Here is a 16,676-nt window from a genome sequence, read left to right as displayed (position 1 = left end):
CAAGAAGGCGAAGCTTCAAAAGGAGGCCCCCCCAGCGCCCTCGGAGTCTGAGATTGATTTGGGCGTGTTTAGTGGGGGTCGTGGGAACCTTTTGGAGGAGATATTTGCTGCCTCTGCTCCTCCAACTGGTAAGTAGCTTCTAGTTGTGCATTGTAGTGTTTTTCCTTCTTGGTTTTTTTTTTGTTGTTTTCTCGGAGTTGTTATTGATTCATGTTTTATGATAGCAGTCAAGATTGGGAAGAAACCTCGAGCGGTAGATATTGCTCAGATTACTCCACCTACTTCTCCTCCGTCGAGGACAGTTGGTTTGACCCCTCCTCGTGGTGGTGTTGAGGTGAACGTGGAAGGTGGTGAAGGGTTTGCCGAAGGTATGTTTGAAGTAGGTGATACTGCTGGAGGTGATGGCGGAGGTGATGGTGGAGGTGACAGGGGAAAAGGTGTTGAAGTGCAGATGGAGTCTAGTGAGACCACCCCACAACAAACCATCTACACTAAACGTCCTCCTGGTGGGGGTGGAGCTACTTCCGGCGTTGTCCGGAGTCCGCACTTTGAGCGTAATCCTGATGATTCCTGGGGTAACCCAGCCTGCGACGATTTGCCCCACGCCCCCCGTTGGAGCCTTACTCAGGGCTCTCGGATGGATGATGTTAAGAATTGTCATGAGTTTTTCTCATTGTCTCTTCCGCCTGCTGAGAGGATGTTTCAGAAAAATCGTAACCGCTTTGCCCTTATGGACGATCATGTTAGTGCTGGGGTTCATTTCTTTGCCACCTCACAAGAAATTCTTCGCGAGTGGCGGTCGATGGGAGAGGAGACTCTTGCGTTTGAGGAGGCGAAGAAGTCGTTTGCTGAAGAGAGGGAAAAGTTTAATGCTGAGAAGAAGGGTTTGCAGTGGAGGGTTGCTGAAGCCGAGCGGAAGCTTGAAGAGCAGAAACACTTAAATGAGCAAAAACAGAAAGATTGGGAGTCTGCGTGTGCGCGTACGAATTTGGAGATGCAATCGCAGCGTGATACCATCGTGCGGTTATCTGGTGAGAAGACGGCCCTTGCTGAAGAGGCGCAGCAGGCGCGTGTTGCTGCTGAGAAAAAGGAGAAGGAGTATGTTGCTCGGATTGACAAGCTGGAGCTTCTTGCTCAGGAGAAAGCTACTGAGTGTGAGACTGCTCAGGGCTTGCTTACTGAGAAGACGGCTGAGTGCCAAGCTTCCGAGCTTCTTGCTGAGGAGGCCTCAGCTGACAGCAGGTGGTTGCTTTCACGTGGTGTGCCTTTGGTAATGTTCTTTGTTTGCCTTATTTTCTCTTTTCTTTTTGCTTTTGCCTTTTTATTTTTATTTCCTCTACTCATCATATTCGGGCTTCCTTTTTGTGCAGCTGGCTGATCGCATCCTGCATTCTCCTGAGCTTGCCACTTATATGTTTGAGTTGGGTAGGGCAGCTTACAATAGTGGCTGAAAGTTTGGTTATGCTGAAGGTAAAGCAGCGGTCATAAACAAAGAGAAGGATTATCATTTTGAGCTGTACAAGGAAGATTGTGAAGGTGCTTTTACTGCCAAACGGGGAGAATTTGCCACGCTTGAGTTTGCTGTTGTTCGGGCTGCTGAGAAGTTGGCTCGTAAAGTGGATGGGGTAGCGTTGTTGAAGAAAGCGTTAGGAGAGGATAGTGACGCGGCCGGGGGTGCTGGCCCCAGCCAGACTTGAAAGGTGGACTCCGGCCTGTGCGCCGTGTATGGCCGCGAATGGGCCTGTAATGTCGGTTGTTTAAAACAATTTAAATTTTGTTTACCTGTGGGCGTATGTGCCTGGGATTCGTGTGAATATTTTGTCGCTTTTTTCTATGGTTATGCGAATTTTGTTATCGTCATAATATGTGCATGTTTAGTTACTTTGATCAGGTGTCACGAATGAATGATGGCGCTGACAGGTGATGTTGTGTTACTACAACGTTTTTATTCTGTCGTTTAAGTATGCGCGCTTGTATGTGACATACGAAGTGATCGAGTTGCAGGTTAATGTGTGAGCTCAGCTGTAATCAGCCTTGGGAGCATTACAATGTTTAGTTACCTTGCTATCGATATTTTCGTGTTTATGTGGGCACGAAGTTATGTTTTGGCGTTTTGTAGGCTTTGGTTGTGTTTCTGACCCGGCTGTTCACTTGGTTGTGACGAGCCTTGGGGGTCTACAACGTTTCCTATGGTCGAGCCATTGATGTTTTCGTGTACGCCCAAAGTAATAAATGCAGTTGTGACAAGAAATTTGCATGAAATAAAAGTAGCCAAACACTTCTTGTATTAGAGTAAATGTGTTGGCTGTACGCCCTTTACGATTACATGGTTGTGTTACATGTAGCACTTTCGGAGTTGTTGGGCATTCCAGGTTCGTGGAACCTCTTTGTCGGTGATGGTGCGTAGTTTGTAGGCTCCTTTGCCGAGTACTGCATCGACTATGTATGGGCCTTCCCATTTGGGAGCCAGTTTTCCGGGTTTTTCTGCGTTGGACGCTTCGTTGTCTCTTAGGACATAATCTCCCGGATTGAAGGTGCAGATTCGGACTCTGGAAATATTTTTCCAGCTTTGACTTGTACTTGGCTTCGTTGATTGCTGCCATCTCCCTCCGTTCTTCTAGGAGGTCCAGGTCGATCCTCCGTTCTTCGTCGTTGTTGATTAGGTTTAGGGAGAGCATTCTTGGAGATGGTAGCCCGATTTCTACTGGGATCACTGCTTCAGACCCATAGACCAAGCTGAAAGGCGTTTCGCCATTGCTTGTTTTTGGCATTGTTCTATGGGCCCATAGTATGCTGGGTAGTTCATCGACCCAACCTCGTCGTTTTTCACCGAGCCTTGCCTTTATGCCATCGACGATGCTCTTGTTGACTGCTTCGACTTGACCGTTCCCTTGCGGGTGAGCAACCGAAGAGAAGGTATGTTCGATGTTCAGTTCTTTGAACCATCGTTCGAGATCATCTACTGCAAAGTTTGTTCCGTTGTCGGTGATGATTCTGAGGGGTAAGCCGAACCGGCATATGATTTGCTCCCATATGAATCGTTTAACGACTGCCGATGTGGTTGATGCGAGGGCCTTTGCTTCTACCCACTTGGTGAAGTAATCAACCGCGACTATTATAAACTTGACTGCACCTGGAGCCTCTGGGAAAGGGCCTACCATGTCTATGCCCCATTGCTGAAAAGGCCATGCGGTCGTTACTGGCACCAGTTCGTTCTTGGGGCGCATGGTCTTTGGCGCGTGCCTCTGGCAGCCACTGCATTTTCTCAATTCTTTCACGGCATCAAGATGCATCCCGGGCCAGTAGTATCCGGCATTCATTACTTTTGCCACTACCATTCGCGGCCCGGCATGGATACCACAAATGCCTTGATGTACTTCTCGGATCAGATAATTCGCGTCGTCGGCGTCAATACATCTTAGCAGCGGGCCGAGATATGACTTCCGATACAGTATCCCGTCTGCCATCTGATAATGTTTTGATTTGTATTGGATCTTTCACGCCTCAGCTTTGTTTTCTGGAAGTATCCCGGACTGTAAGTACATGATTATGGGTGTCATCCAGGACGTGGTTCCTGTTTGGATGACGCTTACTTCTCTGAGTGGAACAGATGGGTTGCTCAAAACTTCTATGCGCACATCCTTTGCTAGGTGCTGGAAACTTGTCGACGCAAGCTTGCTTAAAGCATCTGCCGGCTTGTTTTCGCTGCGGTTTATGTGATGCACCTTGTAGGAATAGAAGGTTTGTAGCAACGTCTTTGCTTGGTTGAGATATAGTGCCATTATGTCGCCTTTGGCTTCATACTGGCCGTTGATTTGGCCTGCTACTAACATGGAGTCCACGTGTGCTTCGATGTGTCGGACCCCCATTTTGATTGCCAAACGCAAGCCGGCCAGAAAGGCTTCGTACTCCGCTTCATTGTTTGTGCTCTTGAAGTCTAGGCGTATGGCGTATGTGAACTCGTGTTTGTAAGGGCTTACTAGCCTTAGCCCTGCGCCTGCCCCATCTTCGTTAGATGCACCATCTGTGTACAGTAGCCATGGCTCTTCTGTTTGTTTTTTTCTCAGCTTTCTCCATCGCCTTACATTCTCTGTCTTTGTCGTCTGGGACTTCTGTCATAAAATCTGCCAAGACTTGGCCCTTGATCGATGGACGTGGTCTGAAAATCACATTGTGTCCCCCCAGCTCTATTTCCCATTTGGCCAACCTTCCCGATATTTCTGGCCTTGCTAGGATATTTCCGATATTGTAGTTTGTTAGCACGTGGATGACGTGATTAGCGAAATATCTGCGCAGCCTTCTTGACGCGTGGATCAGTGCAAGGACAAGCTTCTCCATGATTGCATATCTGGTTTCTGGGTCGGTCAAGGTTCGAGATACGTAATATACAGGTGTTTGGACACCTTGACGATCAACGAGCAGTACGGCCCCGACTGCCCTATCGCAAGCTGAGAGGTAAAGTACCAAAGGCTCTCCTTTGTTTGGTGCGGTTAAAGTTGGTAGCTTGATGAGACAGTCTTTCATCTCGCGGAATGCGCTTTCTGCTTCCGGAGTCCATTGGAACTGGCTTTTCTTCATGCAGTTGCGCAAGGTCTTGATGAATGGGAAGGATTTTGCAGCATGGTTAGCTAGAAAACGATTGAGTGCTGCTAATCGTCCTGCTAGCTTCTGCATGTCTTTGATGTTTGACGGTGAAGGCATTCTTTCTATGGCTTGGACCTTCTCTGGATTTACCTTGAAGCCGTCTTTTGTGACTATAAAGCCCAAGAACTTCCCTTCTTCCATTCCGAATGAGCACTTTGCTGGGTTCAGTTTGATACTTACGCTGCGCAGCGTGTTGAAGGTCTTTCGGATATTTGCCAGCATCGCGCTCTCTTCCTTGCTCATGATTACCAGATCATCCATGTACACTTCTATGTACTTACCAATGGCGTCACTAAATGTTTCGTTCATCAGTCTTTGCTATGTTGCGCCTGCATTCTTTAAGCCGAACGGCATTTTGGTGTAACAATACAGCCCCGTTGGTGTGCGGAATGCGGTTTTATCCTCGTCTTGAACGGCCATTTAGACCTGGTGGTACCCCTTGTAGCAATCCAGAAAACATTTCCACCGAAATGTTGCCAAAGAATCTATTTTCTCGTCTATGTCTGGTAAAGCGTAGCAGTCACGGGGACATGCTTTGTTCATATCCTTGTAGTCAACACACATTCTCCAACTACCATTCGGTTTCTTTACCATTACTGGGCTTGCTACCCATGTTTGGTACCGGACTTCCCTGATGATTCCTGCGTTTAGCAACTCTAGCACTTGTTCTTTCATGGCATCGTGTTTGATGTCGCCTAGGTGGCGTTTGGCGTGCACCACTGGCTTTGCGTCTTCTGAGACATTTAGACGGTGTTCTGCTATATGCCGCGGAACGCCAACCATATCAGCCGGTGTCCAGGCGAACACGTCCATGTTGTCGTGCAGTAATTTCTTGAGCGCCGCGCGCGTCAGGTCGGACATGGCGGGCCCCAGAGTGACCGTTTGTTCTGGGTATGCGTTGTTCAATACCCATTTTTCTGCCTCTATGCGCGGTGCCGGCTTGCTTGCTTTGGCTGGTCTGATTTCGTCTGTTGCTAAAACTTCCTTACTGGCATATATTAGCGCAATGCCTGTTTCGGTGGGGAATCCGACAGCGGAATGTGGTGCAGAGCAGATCATACTGAAATCTCCTTTGGATTCTCTTCCCAGGAGGATGTCATGTCTTGAGTGTGCCGGCAATACCATGAATGTGACTTCTTCAGTTCTTGAATTTCTCCCGTCTGAAAGCAACACCGGAAATGATATTTGTCCTAGGGGAAAGACGGCCTCGTTGCAGAAACCAGTTAGTGGATAGTCGACTGGCTCTAGGCGCGCCTTATCCTCTTGATCAAATTGATTGAAGCACTGTTCATATATAATATCCGCGGTGCTCCCGGGATCAATGAAGATGTAATCTGTCTGGTAGTGGCCAACCACACCCGGAATGATTATTGGTCGCTTTTCTCTTGCCTTTCGCGCCATGAATCATCTTGCGCGCGCTTGTTGTAGTTTTTCCTTGATCTTCGTGGACCTCCTTGCACCATGTGGGTTTCTAGCTTTCTGAGCTTTTTGTTATCTGGTCCCTCGTCTCTTCTTTGTATTTGGCGGTAGTCGCGCTTTCCGCCTTTGACCAGATGAGTGAGCTTCCCATCTCGCAGGGCTCTCTCGATTTCTTGCTTTAGACTGAAACAGTCGTCGGTTAAGTGGCCCGTATCTTTGTGGAATTCACAGAAGAGATTTGGGTCTTGGCCTCTCTTGTTGCGCATTTGCAAGGGTGGTTTGAACTGATGGTTCTCTGTGGCCAAGACTTCAGAAGGTGTTTTGGTCAGTGGAGTCCACTGCTTTTCTCTATTTTCGCGCTTCACTTCCTTTCGATGGGCTATCTGGTTGATCGTATGGCGTGCATCATCCCGTGGGGGACTTCTCTCTCTGTGCCCAGAAGCCTTCCAGGGTTGATTTCTGCCCCTTCTGTTGTTTCGATCGTTATGGTTGTGCGCGCGCTGACGGTGATCGTCACCGGTCAGTTGCCTGTCTGTCTGCGCGATAGTCTTGGCTGCTTCGATGAAGGTTTCCCAGTCTTTGGGTCCTCCATCTTGCCCTTTGATTCTTTTAACCAGATCGTCGCACTTGACCGCTCGCATGAAGTGCGCGCGCATCATCTTTTCTGGTATGTCTCCGATCTCTAAACATTCTTTGTTGTACCTTGTAATGAAATCTTCTACGCTTTCGTAGTCTTTTCTCCATATGTTCAAACAATCACCCGGATCTCTGGCTTGTCTTCGCTGCTGAGAGAAGTGTGCTAGGAACTTCTCTCGGAAATCGACCCATGATTTGATTTTGCCGGCCGGTAAGTTGTCAAACCAAATGCGCGCCGCGCCGACGGATGTCTGAGCAAACAGGTGACACCATGTTGGTAAGTTCCATCCGCCTGTTGCTCCTGCACCTTTAAACACCTGGAGGTGATCGTCTGGGTCCGTCAACCCGTTGTATTTACCCACGTTGTGTGGTAATTTCGTTTTGTCAATGGCCGCGCACGCGATTTCTCGAATGAATTTTGAATTTTCAGCCATGTCCTCAGGACGATAGCTCAAGGTGTAATCATGCTCTGCTTTGGGGTTATACCCCGCGCGCTTGGTTAGTTTGTATGCTTCGTGTTCCGGAGGAAGTCTGCTAAACATTGTGGATTCCTCCTTGTAAGTTGGGTCGTCTTCCTCCTCTTCCCATTCCGTATTCATGTTGCGCGCGCCCAAACGGGTTTGGATCGGCCATCGTTGTAGATTGGAGTTTTGAACGAAGTTGCTCTCTGTCTCAGCATAAGTATCGCGCGTGTCGTGTACGCTAGGTCTTCTTACATTTTGCACTGGTCCTCTTTCTGGACGTAAGTTCCACGCGTTTGTCTGCTGAGCAGTGTGTGTACTCAGAGACCTTGGTTGTGGAGTTACGAATGCTGATTGGTTAGCCTGTGCTTGGAGCAAGGCTTGTTGTGCGCTGAGCTGCGTATAAACGAGGTTTATGGACGCCATTTGTTCGGCATACCAGGAAGCCATAGTTTTTCCCTCGGGTAGCCCTAAAAGTGCAGAGTAGTTGAGTTGTGCTTGTTCCGACGGAGCAGAAGGGCCTGCTCCATGGCTTAGAGTCTACATCGGCGGAGGTGTTTGGTGTAATATCCCCGTTGGAGATTGGAGAGCAGCTCCGTTTGTGGTTTGAGTGATGATTCTTGCTGGTGTTTGGAAAGCGGGTCCAGTTGTGGTTTGGCTAACAGCCCTGGATGCACTTCCAAAGATGGATGGAAACTCGTTGTTCTGCTGTCCCTCTTGGATGGTCTCGTTCCTTTGACCCCTTTGGACGTGTGCCGTGTCCGAAACGAGTTCAAAGGAAGAAACTTCTCCGTCGACTGGGTGTGAATGATTTTGGTCTGCCATTTTTACGAGTGTTTTTTAGGAAAGAAAAGAGGTGAGAGTGGTTTTGCAAAAAAGCGGATGGCGCCAATGTTGAAACAGTGATTATCACAAGGATAATCAAGGGGGTTGTTTCGTCCAATGGGTTCAACCTCTTCTTTTACTCGTATTGATAGCTCGAAATCTGCAAAACAGTAAACACCGTTAGTCTCATTAAGAGGGGGGAAGGGGATTTTCCCTCTTAACCAGGCTCCGGCGTGAGAATAAGTACTATTCCGAGAGGAAATAAACAGTGTGTGTATAGAGTGAATAAGGAGAGTAAAGATCCTGAACCTGAATGATGAAGGGTCCTATTTATAGCCGGAGGGTGAAGAAGGAAGGAGCAGCTGTGCCAGCTGTGAGCGCGTGCCAGCTGTCCGACCAAGGGGAATATCCTCTTGGTCTGCTCTGTCATGGCAGGTGTAGTGGTACACGTGGCGTTCTTGCATTCGCCTGCGCTGGATACCTCGTACCGGTACTGTCAGTGCTGCTCCCTGAATTGTTGCAGGCCTATGTGGCATTCTGCTAGTGGTGACACGTGTTGTCCTTTATGTCGGATGGAGCATCTTTGGTGCCAAATGTGAATCATCCAGAAGTTTCTAGAAGCTTCTGGAGTGTTTCGTTGACGTGGATGCCTTGTGTGCATAAAAGTGGTGTGGTCCCTGCCATGTAGGCAGAGAATTGGGACCATACCTCTTCACATTCATATTTTAAAACTTGGTTCGATTTTAAGAACAATCTGTTTATAATTTTCAATGGTGTATTCTTTATCAATATCATGAAGTGGTTTGATTCTTGTATTTGACTTTATGTGGATCATTTAATGGTTTAGATTTTAGTTTAGACTAAAATCATGGTTCAAGTCATCATATAAAGGCTCCTAATTGTAAGAAGTGTAAGAAGAATTTATAGAGTGACAAATGTTCAATAACCTAAAATTAAACCCACTACATCATCACCCAAAACCTAAACACCCACCCTCACCCCCCAAAAACCTAAAAAAAAAAAAAAATGAAAAACCTAACCCCCCCCCCCCCCAAAAAAAAAAATTTAAAAAAAACTAAACATCAACCCCCACCCCACAACCACCCAAAAACCTAAACCCCACCCCCTCGGCAAAAAAAGGGGGGGGGGAGGGGGTGATGGGGGAGGGGGTGGGGGTTTAGGTTTTTGGGTGGTGGTGGATGTTTAAGTTTTTTTTTTTAGTGGATTTTTTTAGAATTCTGTGTACCCTTCTTATAATTAGGATCCTTTGTATTTGATCCTAATCCTAAAATCATATATTTCTTTATATACTTTTGAAGTGTTTGATTGAAGGATGATGGTATTCTAGACTTTAATATGGATTTTCTCTTTTACTTTTAATCAGTGTTTTATAGTGTTTGTTTACGTTTTTTTATGTTCGTTTGTTTTCTTGTTTTCTTGAAACATTCGTTTAGAATATTAACAATGAGCATGAACACATTCACTATACTATAATACAGATTATGAGGACAAAAAGGTAATTTTACATAAGCATTACGGTTGGATCAAAATGTAAAGTAATTTAATTTATACTATACATTCATAACAGATTTACATGTGACCCGACTCAAACGTACAAAAAAGCATAATCAAGGGCTGAACTTTTACCACTAGCGCGTTGCAACGGGGTCAAAACTTAAAGTAACTCGAATTTATACCGTCAAATGAGAACGTATTTTATTTGACTCTATTAAATTCGAAACTAAATTTACGGGAAAACATAGACCAACTAGAAAGGTATATAAAATTAGCCTGAAAACATATTATATTTGACTTGACTTCTTTCCAAAAAAAAAAAATTACGTCTAAATGTAGACCAAAATTTGAGAGAGTTGTAATATGGAGTAATAGTGTAGATGTTAAAACTGTAATATTTGAAAGTCGAGGAATGGTAAAAATTGCAATTTTCAAAAGTTAAGGGGTTGTAAAATTGAGCAATAGTGTAGGTACATTTTTCAAAGGTTAAGGGACCATTTGTGTAATAGCCGAAAAAAGGAGGGATCTTTTGTGTAAAATCCACCGAAATTTAGTTTTAAGATTATATAAAAATCATTTTACCACTTTAATACTAATGCAAAGTTTAACCCAAAATTTAATAAAACAAACACTTACATGGAGCTTAATTAAAAACTAGCTTAATCAAAATTACGTAATGGGTAATGTATTCAAAACCATGTAATGGGTACTGGGTATTCAAAATCACGTAATCACGTAATGGGTATTTAAAGTCCTATAAATTATTTTTTAAAAACACTATAGCAATAAGTTGTTCGAATTAAAGAGAATGAAATGCTCGTTAATATGATGTAATTTAAAAAAATATATATTAATGTATGAAAAAAGTTATAGCCGTTTGAAATTCAAGGAGGAAACTAGTTGAAAGGATAAAAGACCATCATACCCTTCCCTCCTTAAATTGAGCAAAACAAATGTGTGGTCATGATTCTCTCCTACACTTCGTACAAAATTCCTCTCTTGTACATGATCTCTTATCTCAATTTAAACTAGTTACTAATAGACAAAGTATAAATACACAAAACAAATCTATTATGTAACACCCCAAAAATGCGTAAAAGAGATTAATTCGTGTTATGTAATTAGAGAGATATTAAAGCACATTAGTATGGGTACCGTTTCAGATGAAGTTATAAAATATTATTTTATAATTCGTTGTGAATTATTTATGAGGGAAAATAACTTGCTGGATATCAATATATTGTAACAGAATGCATTTTAGTAATATATGTCGATAAATATGATGGGTTCGGTTCAAGGAAATACGGCTACCTCATATTGTGACTCGCCCGAACTTGACCGGCCATTGTTGGAAAAATCAAACATGAAGGGGGTACTATGTAAATATCCAAAGTTCAATATATAAAGCTCCTTTATGGCTCATTTTGGCAGATTTTCTCTCTCAAGTTAGAGAGAGAAATAAGATAGAGATAGAACTAGAGAAAGATGGGTGGCCGCGGTGGCGTTTAGCGGCAATTCGCGGTGGCCGGTGGTGGCCGGTGGTGGCCGGAGGTGGTCGGAGTTGTGGGTTTCAACCTGTAATATTTAAAAGTCGAGGAATGGTAAAAATTGCAATTTTCAAAAGTTAAGGGGTTGTAAAATTGAGCAATAGTGTAGGTACATTTTTCAAAGGTTAAGGGACCATTTGTGTAATAGCCGAAAAAAGGAGGGATCTTTTGTGTAAAATCCACCGAAATTTAGTTTTAAGATTATATAAAAATCATTTTACCACTTTAATACTAATGCAAAGTTTAACCCAAAATTTAATAAAACAAACACTTACATGGAGCTTAATTAAAAACTAGCTTAATCAAAATTACGTAATGGGTAATGTATTCAAAACCATGTAATGGGTACTGGGTATTCAAAATCACGTAATCACGTAATGGGTATTTAAAGTCCTATAAATTATTTTTTAAAAACACTATAGCAATAAGTTGTTCGAATTAAAGAGAATGAAATGCTCGTTAATATGATGTAATTTAAAAAAATATATATTAATGTATGAAAAAAGTTATAGCCGTTTGAAATTCAAGGAGGAAACTAGTTGAAAGGATAAAAGACCATCATACCCTTCCCTCCTTAAATTGAGCAAAACAAATGTGTGGTCATGATTCTCTCCTACACTTCGTACAAAATTCCTCTCTTGTACATGATCTCTTATCTCAATTTAAACTAGTTACTAATAGACAAAGTATAAATACACAAAACAAATCTATTATGTAACACCCCAAAAATGCGTAAAAGAGATTAATTCGTGTTATGTAATTAGAGAGATATTAAAGCACATTAGTATGGGTACCGTTTCAGATGAAGTTATAAAATATTATTTTATAATTCGTTGTGAATTATTTATGAGGGAAAATAACTTGCTGGATATCAATATATTGTAACAGAATGCATTTTAGTAATATATGTCGATAAATATGATGGGTTCGGTTCAAGGAAATACGGCTACCTCATATTGTGACTCGCCCGAACTTGACCGGCCATTGTTGGAAAAATCAAACATGAAGGGGGTACTATGTAAATATCCAAAGTTCAATATATAAAGCTCCTTTATGGCTCATTTTGGCAGATTTTCTCTCTCAAGTTAGAGAGAGAAATAAGATAGAGATAGAACTAGAGAAAGATGGGTGGCCGCGGTGGCGTTTAGCGGCAATTCGCGGTGGCCGGTGGTGGCCGGTGGTGGCCGGAGGTGGTCGGAGTTGTGGGTTTCAACCTGTAATATTTAAAAGTCGAGGAATGGTAAAAATTGCAATTTTCAAAAGTTAAGGGGTTGTAAAATTGAGCAATAGTGTAGGTACATTTTTCAAAGGTTAAGGGACCATTTGTGTAATAGCCGAAAAAAGGAGGGATCTTTTGTGTAAAATCCACCGAAATTTAGTTTTAAGATTATATAAAAATCATTTTACCACTTTAATACTAATGCAAAGTTTAACCCAAAATTTAATAAAACAAACACTTACATGGAGCTTAATTAAAAACTAGCTTAATCAAAATTACGTAATGGGTAATGTATTCAAAACCATGTAATGGGTACTGGGTATTCAAAATCACGTAATCACGTAATGGGTATTTAAAGTCCTATAAATTATTTTTTAAAAACACTATAGCAATAAGTTGTTCGAATTAAAGAGAATGAAATGCTCGTTAATATGATGTAATTTAAAAAAATATATATTAATGTATGAAAAAAGTTATAGCCGTTTGAAATTCAAGGAGGAAACTAGTTGAAAGGATAAAAGACCATCATACCCTTCCCTCCTTAAATTGAGCAAAACAAATGTGTGGTCATGATTCTCTCCTACACTTCGTACAAAATTCCTCTCTTGTACATGATCTCTTATCTCAATTTAAACTAGTTACTAATAGACAAAGTATAAATACACAAAACAAATCTATTATGTAACACCCAAAAAATGCGTAAAAGAGATTAATTCGTGTTATGTAATTAGAGAGATATTAAAGCACATTAGTATGGGTACCGTTTCAGATGAAGTTATACAATATTATTTTATAATTCGTTGTGAATTATTTATGAGGGAAAATAACTTGCTGGATATCAATATATTGTAACAGAATGCATTTTAGTAATATATGTCGATAAATATGATGGGTTCGGTTCAAGGAAATACGGCTACCTCATATTGTGACTCGCCCGAACTTGACCGGCCATTGTCGGAAAAATCAAACATGAAGGGGGTACTATGTAAATATCCAAAGTTCAATATATAAAGCTCCTTTATGGCTCATTTTGGCAGATTTTCTCTCTCAAGTTAGAGAGAGAAATAAGATAGAGATAGAACTAGAGAAAGATGGGTGGCCGCGGTGGCGTTTAGCGGCAATTCGCGGTGGCCGGTGGTGGCCGGTGGTGGCCGGAGGTGGTCGGAGTTGTGGGTTTCAACCTGGAACCAATTAGGGATGCTACGAACGTAATGGTAAGCTCCGATTTACCTAAATCCTTGCTTAAAGTTGTTAAAATTGTAGAAATCAAATCTGTCCAGAATGTGATTCTGTAATCCAGTCACAAAGAATCGGACGATCTGCGAAATCTAACCGTTGGATCATCTTGATTTTTGTATACAAGTTATATAACATATATATCATCACTTTGAACGGTGGAAATGTAAAATAGAGCTGTTAAACTCGAGATTTAAGCTCGTTTTCATAGCAGCTCGTATTTGCGTTTTTTATAAAAACACAGCCCCTTAGAATCGATTTTCCCGGAGATCCGACCGTTGGATTGAGCTGAAATTTTTACTGTAGCTTTCTGGCATACGGATCTATAACACCCCCAAAGGAAATTCCGATCAGAGGTCTGGAACTAATGTTTTGAAACTGAACAGTTTATAACAAATTTATTGTACGAAAATTAGGAAGTTGATGGTGTTGTATGAATGGTCTAATGGTATTGCATGTGCAATCTATGACAAGACAAATGTTCATGATGCTTGATGTTGTGAACTAGGAAGGTAGAGATGAATTACTTGTACATTGTGCTTTAGATATGGTTCGCACGCCAAGTGTTTGATACAATGTCTAGTAGATGATTGTAGGTGAATTTGCATGTAACCACTTGATCAACATGAATGGAATGTAAAATACGATGTAATTTGTGATTTTCATATGAATTGGTTGAATACGTGCATTAAAAGCTTGTACTAGGAGCTTAGCACATGGTATGTCCGCCATGTGTTTAAATGTATGCTTGATGTAATTCAATAAGTGAAATTTTGTTAGTTATGGGATATTCGAACTTACTAGTAAGCAACCATGTTAGAACATGTTGAAATGACACCGTGGAAATGAAATGAATGTAATTTAGAATGTTTGTATATGCTAATAATGTGGTAACCATAATGACATGGAAGTATAGGATCATGTCAAGGTGGGTGGATGCATGGAAGGCTAACAGAATGGATGCGAGGAAGCAAGTACGAAACAGACGCTTAAGGTAAGTGATTCTAAGACTCACTTCGAAGTATGTATTTATGTAATTATTGTACCTATTTGTTTAAATTGGGATCATGGTAGTGTAAGAGGAAAACAGAATCTTGGTTAGATGTTATATGCTTAACTTGAAGCAAATCATGGCAGACCTGATCGAGCGGGACTCGAAACAGGTCAATTTTGACTGCAAACACAAAATAACAACATTTGGCCATAAGGTATGGCAGTTGGTCGTAACTTACGGTGTGTGGATTCTGCTTCGGCAGAAATTCCCAGTCGTAAGCTACGACAGGTAAGCCGTAGCCTACGGCAGGATTGATATGGGCAATAGGAGGATGTCGTAAGCTACGGCATGTGGACCGTAGCTTACGACGGGTTCAAGCCACAACCCAAAAACCTTGTTTTTGGTCTCTTGCACATTCCAAACCTCGTGGAAACGTTCTGAGGCCCTGTTAAAGTCCCGAAATGCGATGTAAAGTTTTCTAAATTGAAAAAGTTAAATCACGTCATGTCAGAATATTCGAATTATGAGTATGAGTAAAAATTAAGAAGTAATGTAACAGAAGGTGGATTTGGATGTTGGGGTAAGGATGGAACTAGTACGCGTGTATGAATGAGAGACGAATAATAAATGTGGACATGTTTGTGTGAGTTATATGTAAGTGTCTAATTATGACTTGTGTGAACAAATGTGTTAGAATTTATTACAAGTGTGAAAAGGATGAAACTTGTACATAGGCATGTTATAGATAGATAGTTGTATGCATGTAAAAGTATGATATTTGAATACGAATAACTGAATGTGATTTGTATGTATATATGCAGATATATAACTGTAGCATGTGTAAGTAGTGTGAACTTGTATGTAAGTATATATGATTGGAACATGTATGAACGTACATAGATATATGAAAGTGTATACGCGTGTTGTAATCTAATGATTGTAGATCACTGGTATACGTTTATGTGAAGATGTGGGTATTCAAGATGTTCGAGATTATGTATTCCTAACCATGTTATTATTAAGAATGAAATGAAGTGCAGGTATGGGAACGTCGGACTCTCGAGGTATTGATGTCGGACTCGAGTGAATAAAATTGAGAGGATGTTTCAATGGAATACCTTATGTAGTTAGAATGTGATATGGCCTTTTAAGTATATGTATTAAATTATATATGATCTCACCATTTACTAATGCGTCGGTTATTCATATGGTGACCGTAGGTTACACGGACAACATTATCATCATGAAGAACAAGCGGATAAAGATCGAGATAAAGAGCATGGATTGTACGGGAGGGTAGTCACATAGATTGTATTTCCATGTTATTCTTGATACGGTAATTTAGAATGAATAATGTTTTTCTATAAAAAGAGTCGTTTTAAATGCTTTTCAAGAATGTCAGAGTATTGATGTGAAACAAATTTTATGGTTCGTATTTTCCGCTGCGTATTTATGATCAAAACGTGTTAGGGTCTTACAAGTTGGTATTAGAGCCCTGGTTTGAGGGAAATCAAGTATGAGGAGGTAAATACTTGAACTCAAACCTGTGTGCTCTTGTGACAAGGAACCCGTACAATCCAAGACTCGATCAAGATCTAAAGGTAGAAGAGAATGTAAGTATGTAAGTATGTATTTAAGTATGTGAAGGGGTATGGTCCCAAAACGACCATTACCCGCATCAAACAAACCCCTACCAGTAAGCAAACCGCACCCATGCGGTCACATCCTTCGAACCCATTCGGTTCGAAGATGAATAGCTTGACCCAAGTACGAAAGAAGATGAGCATATCGATGCGGCTGGCACCGCATCATATGGCCATTTTCGTCACGACAAGGGAAGCGAGCAAATAGTCTCCACATACGATGATGCGGCCAACACCGCATCTCGCGTATTTCTTGATCACAAGTAGGAGACGCGGTAACTTCAGACGTTACCGCATGCAGCGATGCGGCTCGCACCGCACCCTGCATATCCAACAAGTGGACTGACACGCCAGGCAAGTGGCTGACACCACGAGGCAAGTGGCGCCGGCGACAGTCCCCTGTCAGAGCTATTAAAGCAATGGGCTGACGTGGCGTAACCCCCACGGCCGGCGAGACTGACACACCTGCAACGGTGCAGCTCGTCGTCAGCCCATCCATCAATCTCCTCCTTCACTCCTCGGCTATAAATACCGACC

At 42.2% G+C, this 16,676-nt stretch overlaps 1 protein-coding gene and 1 long non-coding RNA gene across 2 annotated transcripts; one reads left to right on the top strand and one right to left on the bottom strand.

Annotated features, from left to right (window-relative positions):
- Window positions 1-3,497: 3,497 nt before the first annotated feature.
- On the bottom strand, window positions 3,498-3,869 carry LOC110918927. The gene has a single exon (XM_022163204.1). It carries the CDS (start codon window positions 3,867-3,869, stop codon window positions 3,498-3,500), a length of 372 nt encoding a protein of 123 aa, XP_022018896.1.
- Window positions 3,870-13,314: 9,445 nt separating this feature from the next.
- On the top strand, window positions 13,315-15,884 carry LOC110916818. Its single transcript, XR_002580056.2, has 3 exons — window positions 13,315-13,480; window positions 14,419-14,496; window positions 15,717-15,884. It is a non-coding gene; the product is annotated as an uncharacterized LOC110916818 (long non-coding RNA).
- Window positions 15,885-16,676: the final 792 nt, after the last annotated feature.

Source organism: Helianthus annuus, chromosome 3 (genome assembly GCF_002127325.2).
Source record: "Helianthus annuus cultivar XRQ/B chromosome 3, HanXRQr2.0-SUNRISE, whole genome shotgun sequence".
NCBI lineage: Eukaryota > Viridiplantae > Streptophyta > Magnoliopsida > Asterales > Asteraceae > Helianthus > Helianthus annuus.
This window is presented reverse-complemented; position numbering and strand designations above follow the sequence as displayed.

Excerpts from the sequence above, each read along its gene's own strand:
- LOC110918927 (XM_022163204.1), bottom strand. The coding sequence starts at position 3,869 with ATGGGGGTCCGACACATCGAAGCACACGTGGACTCCATGTTAGTAGCA.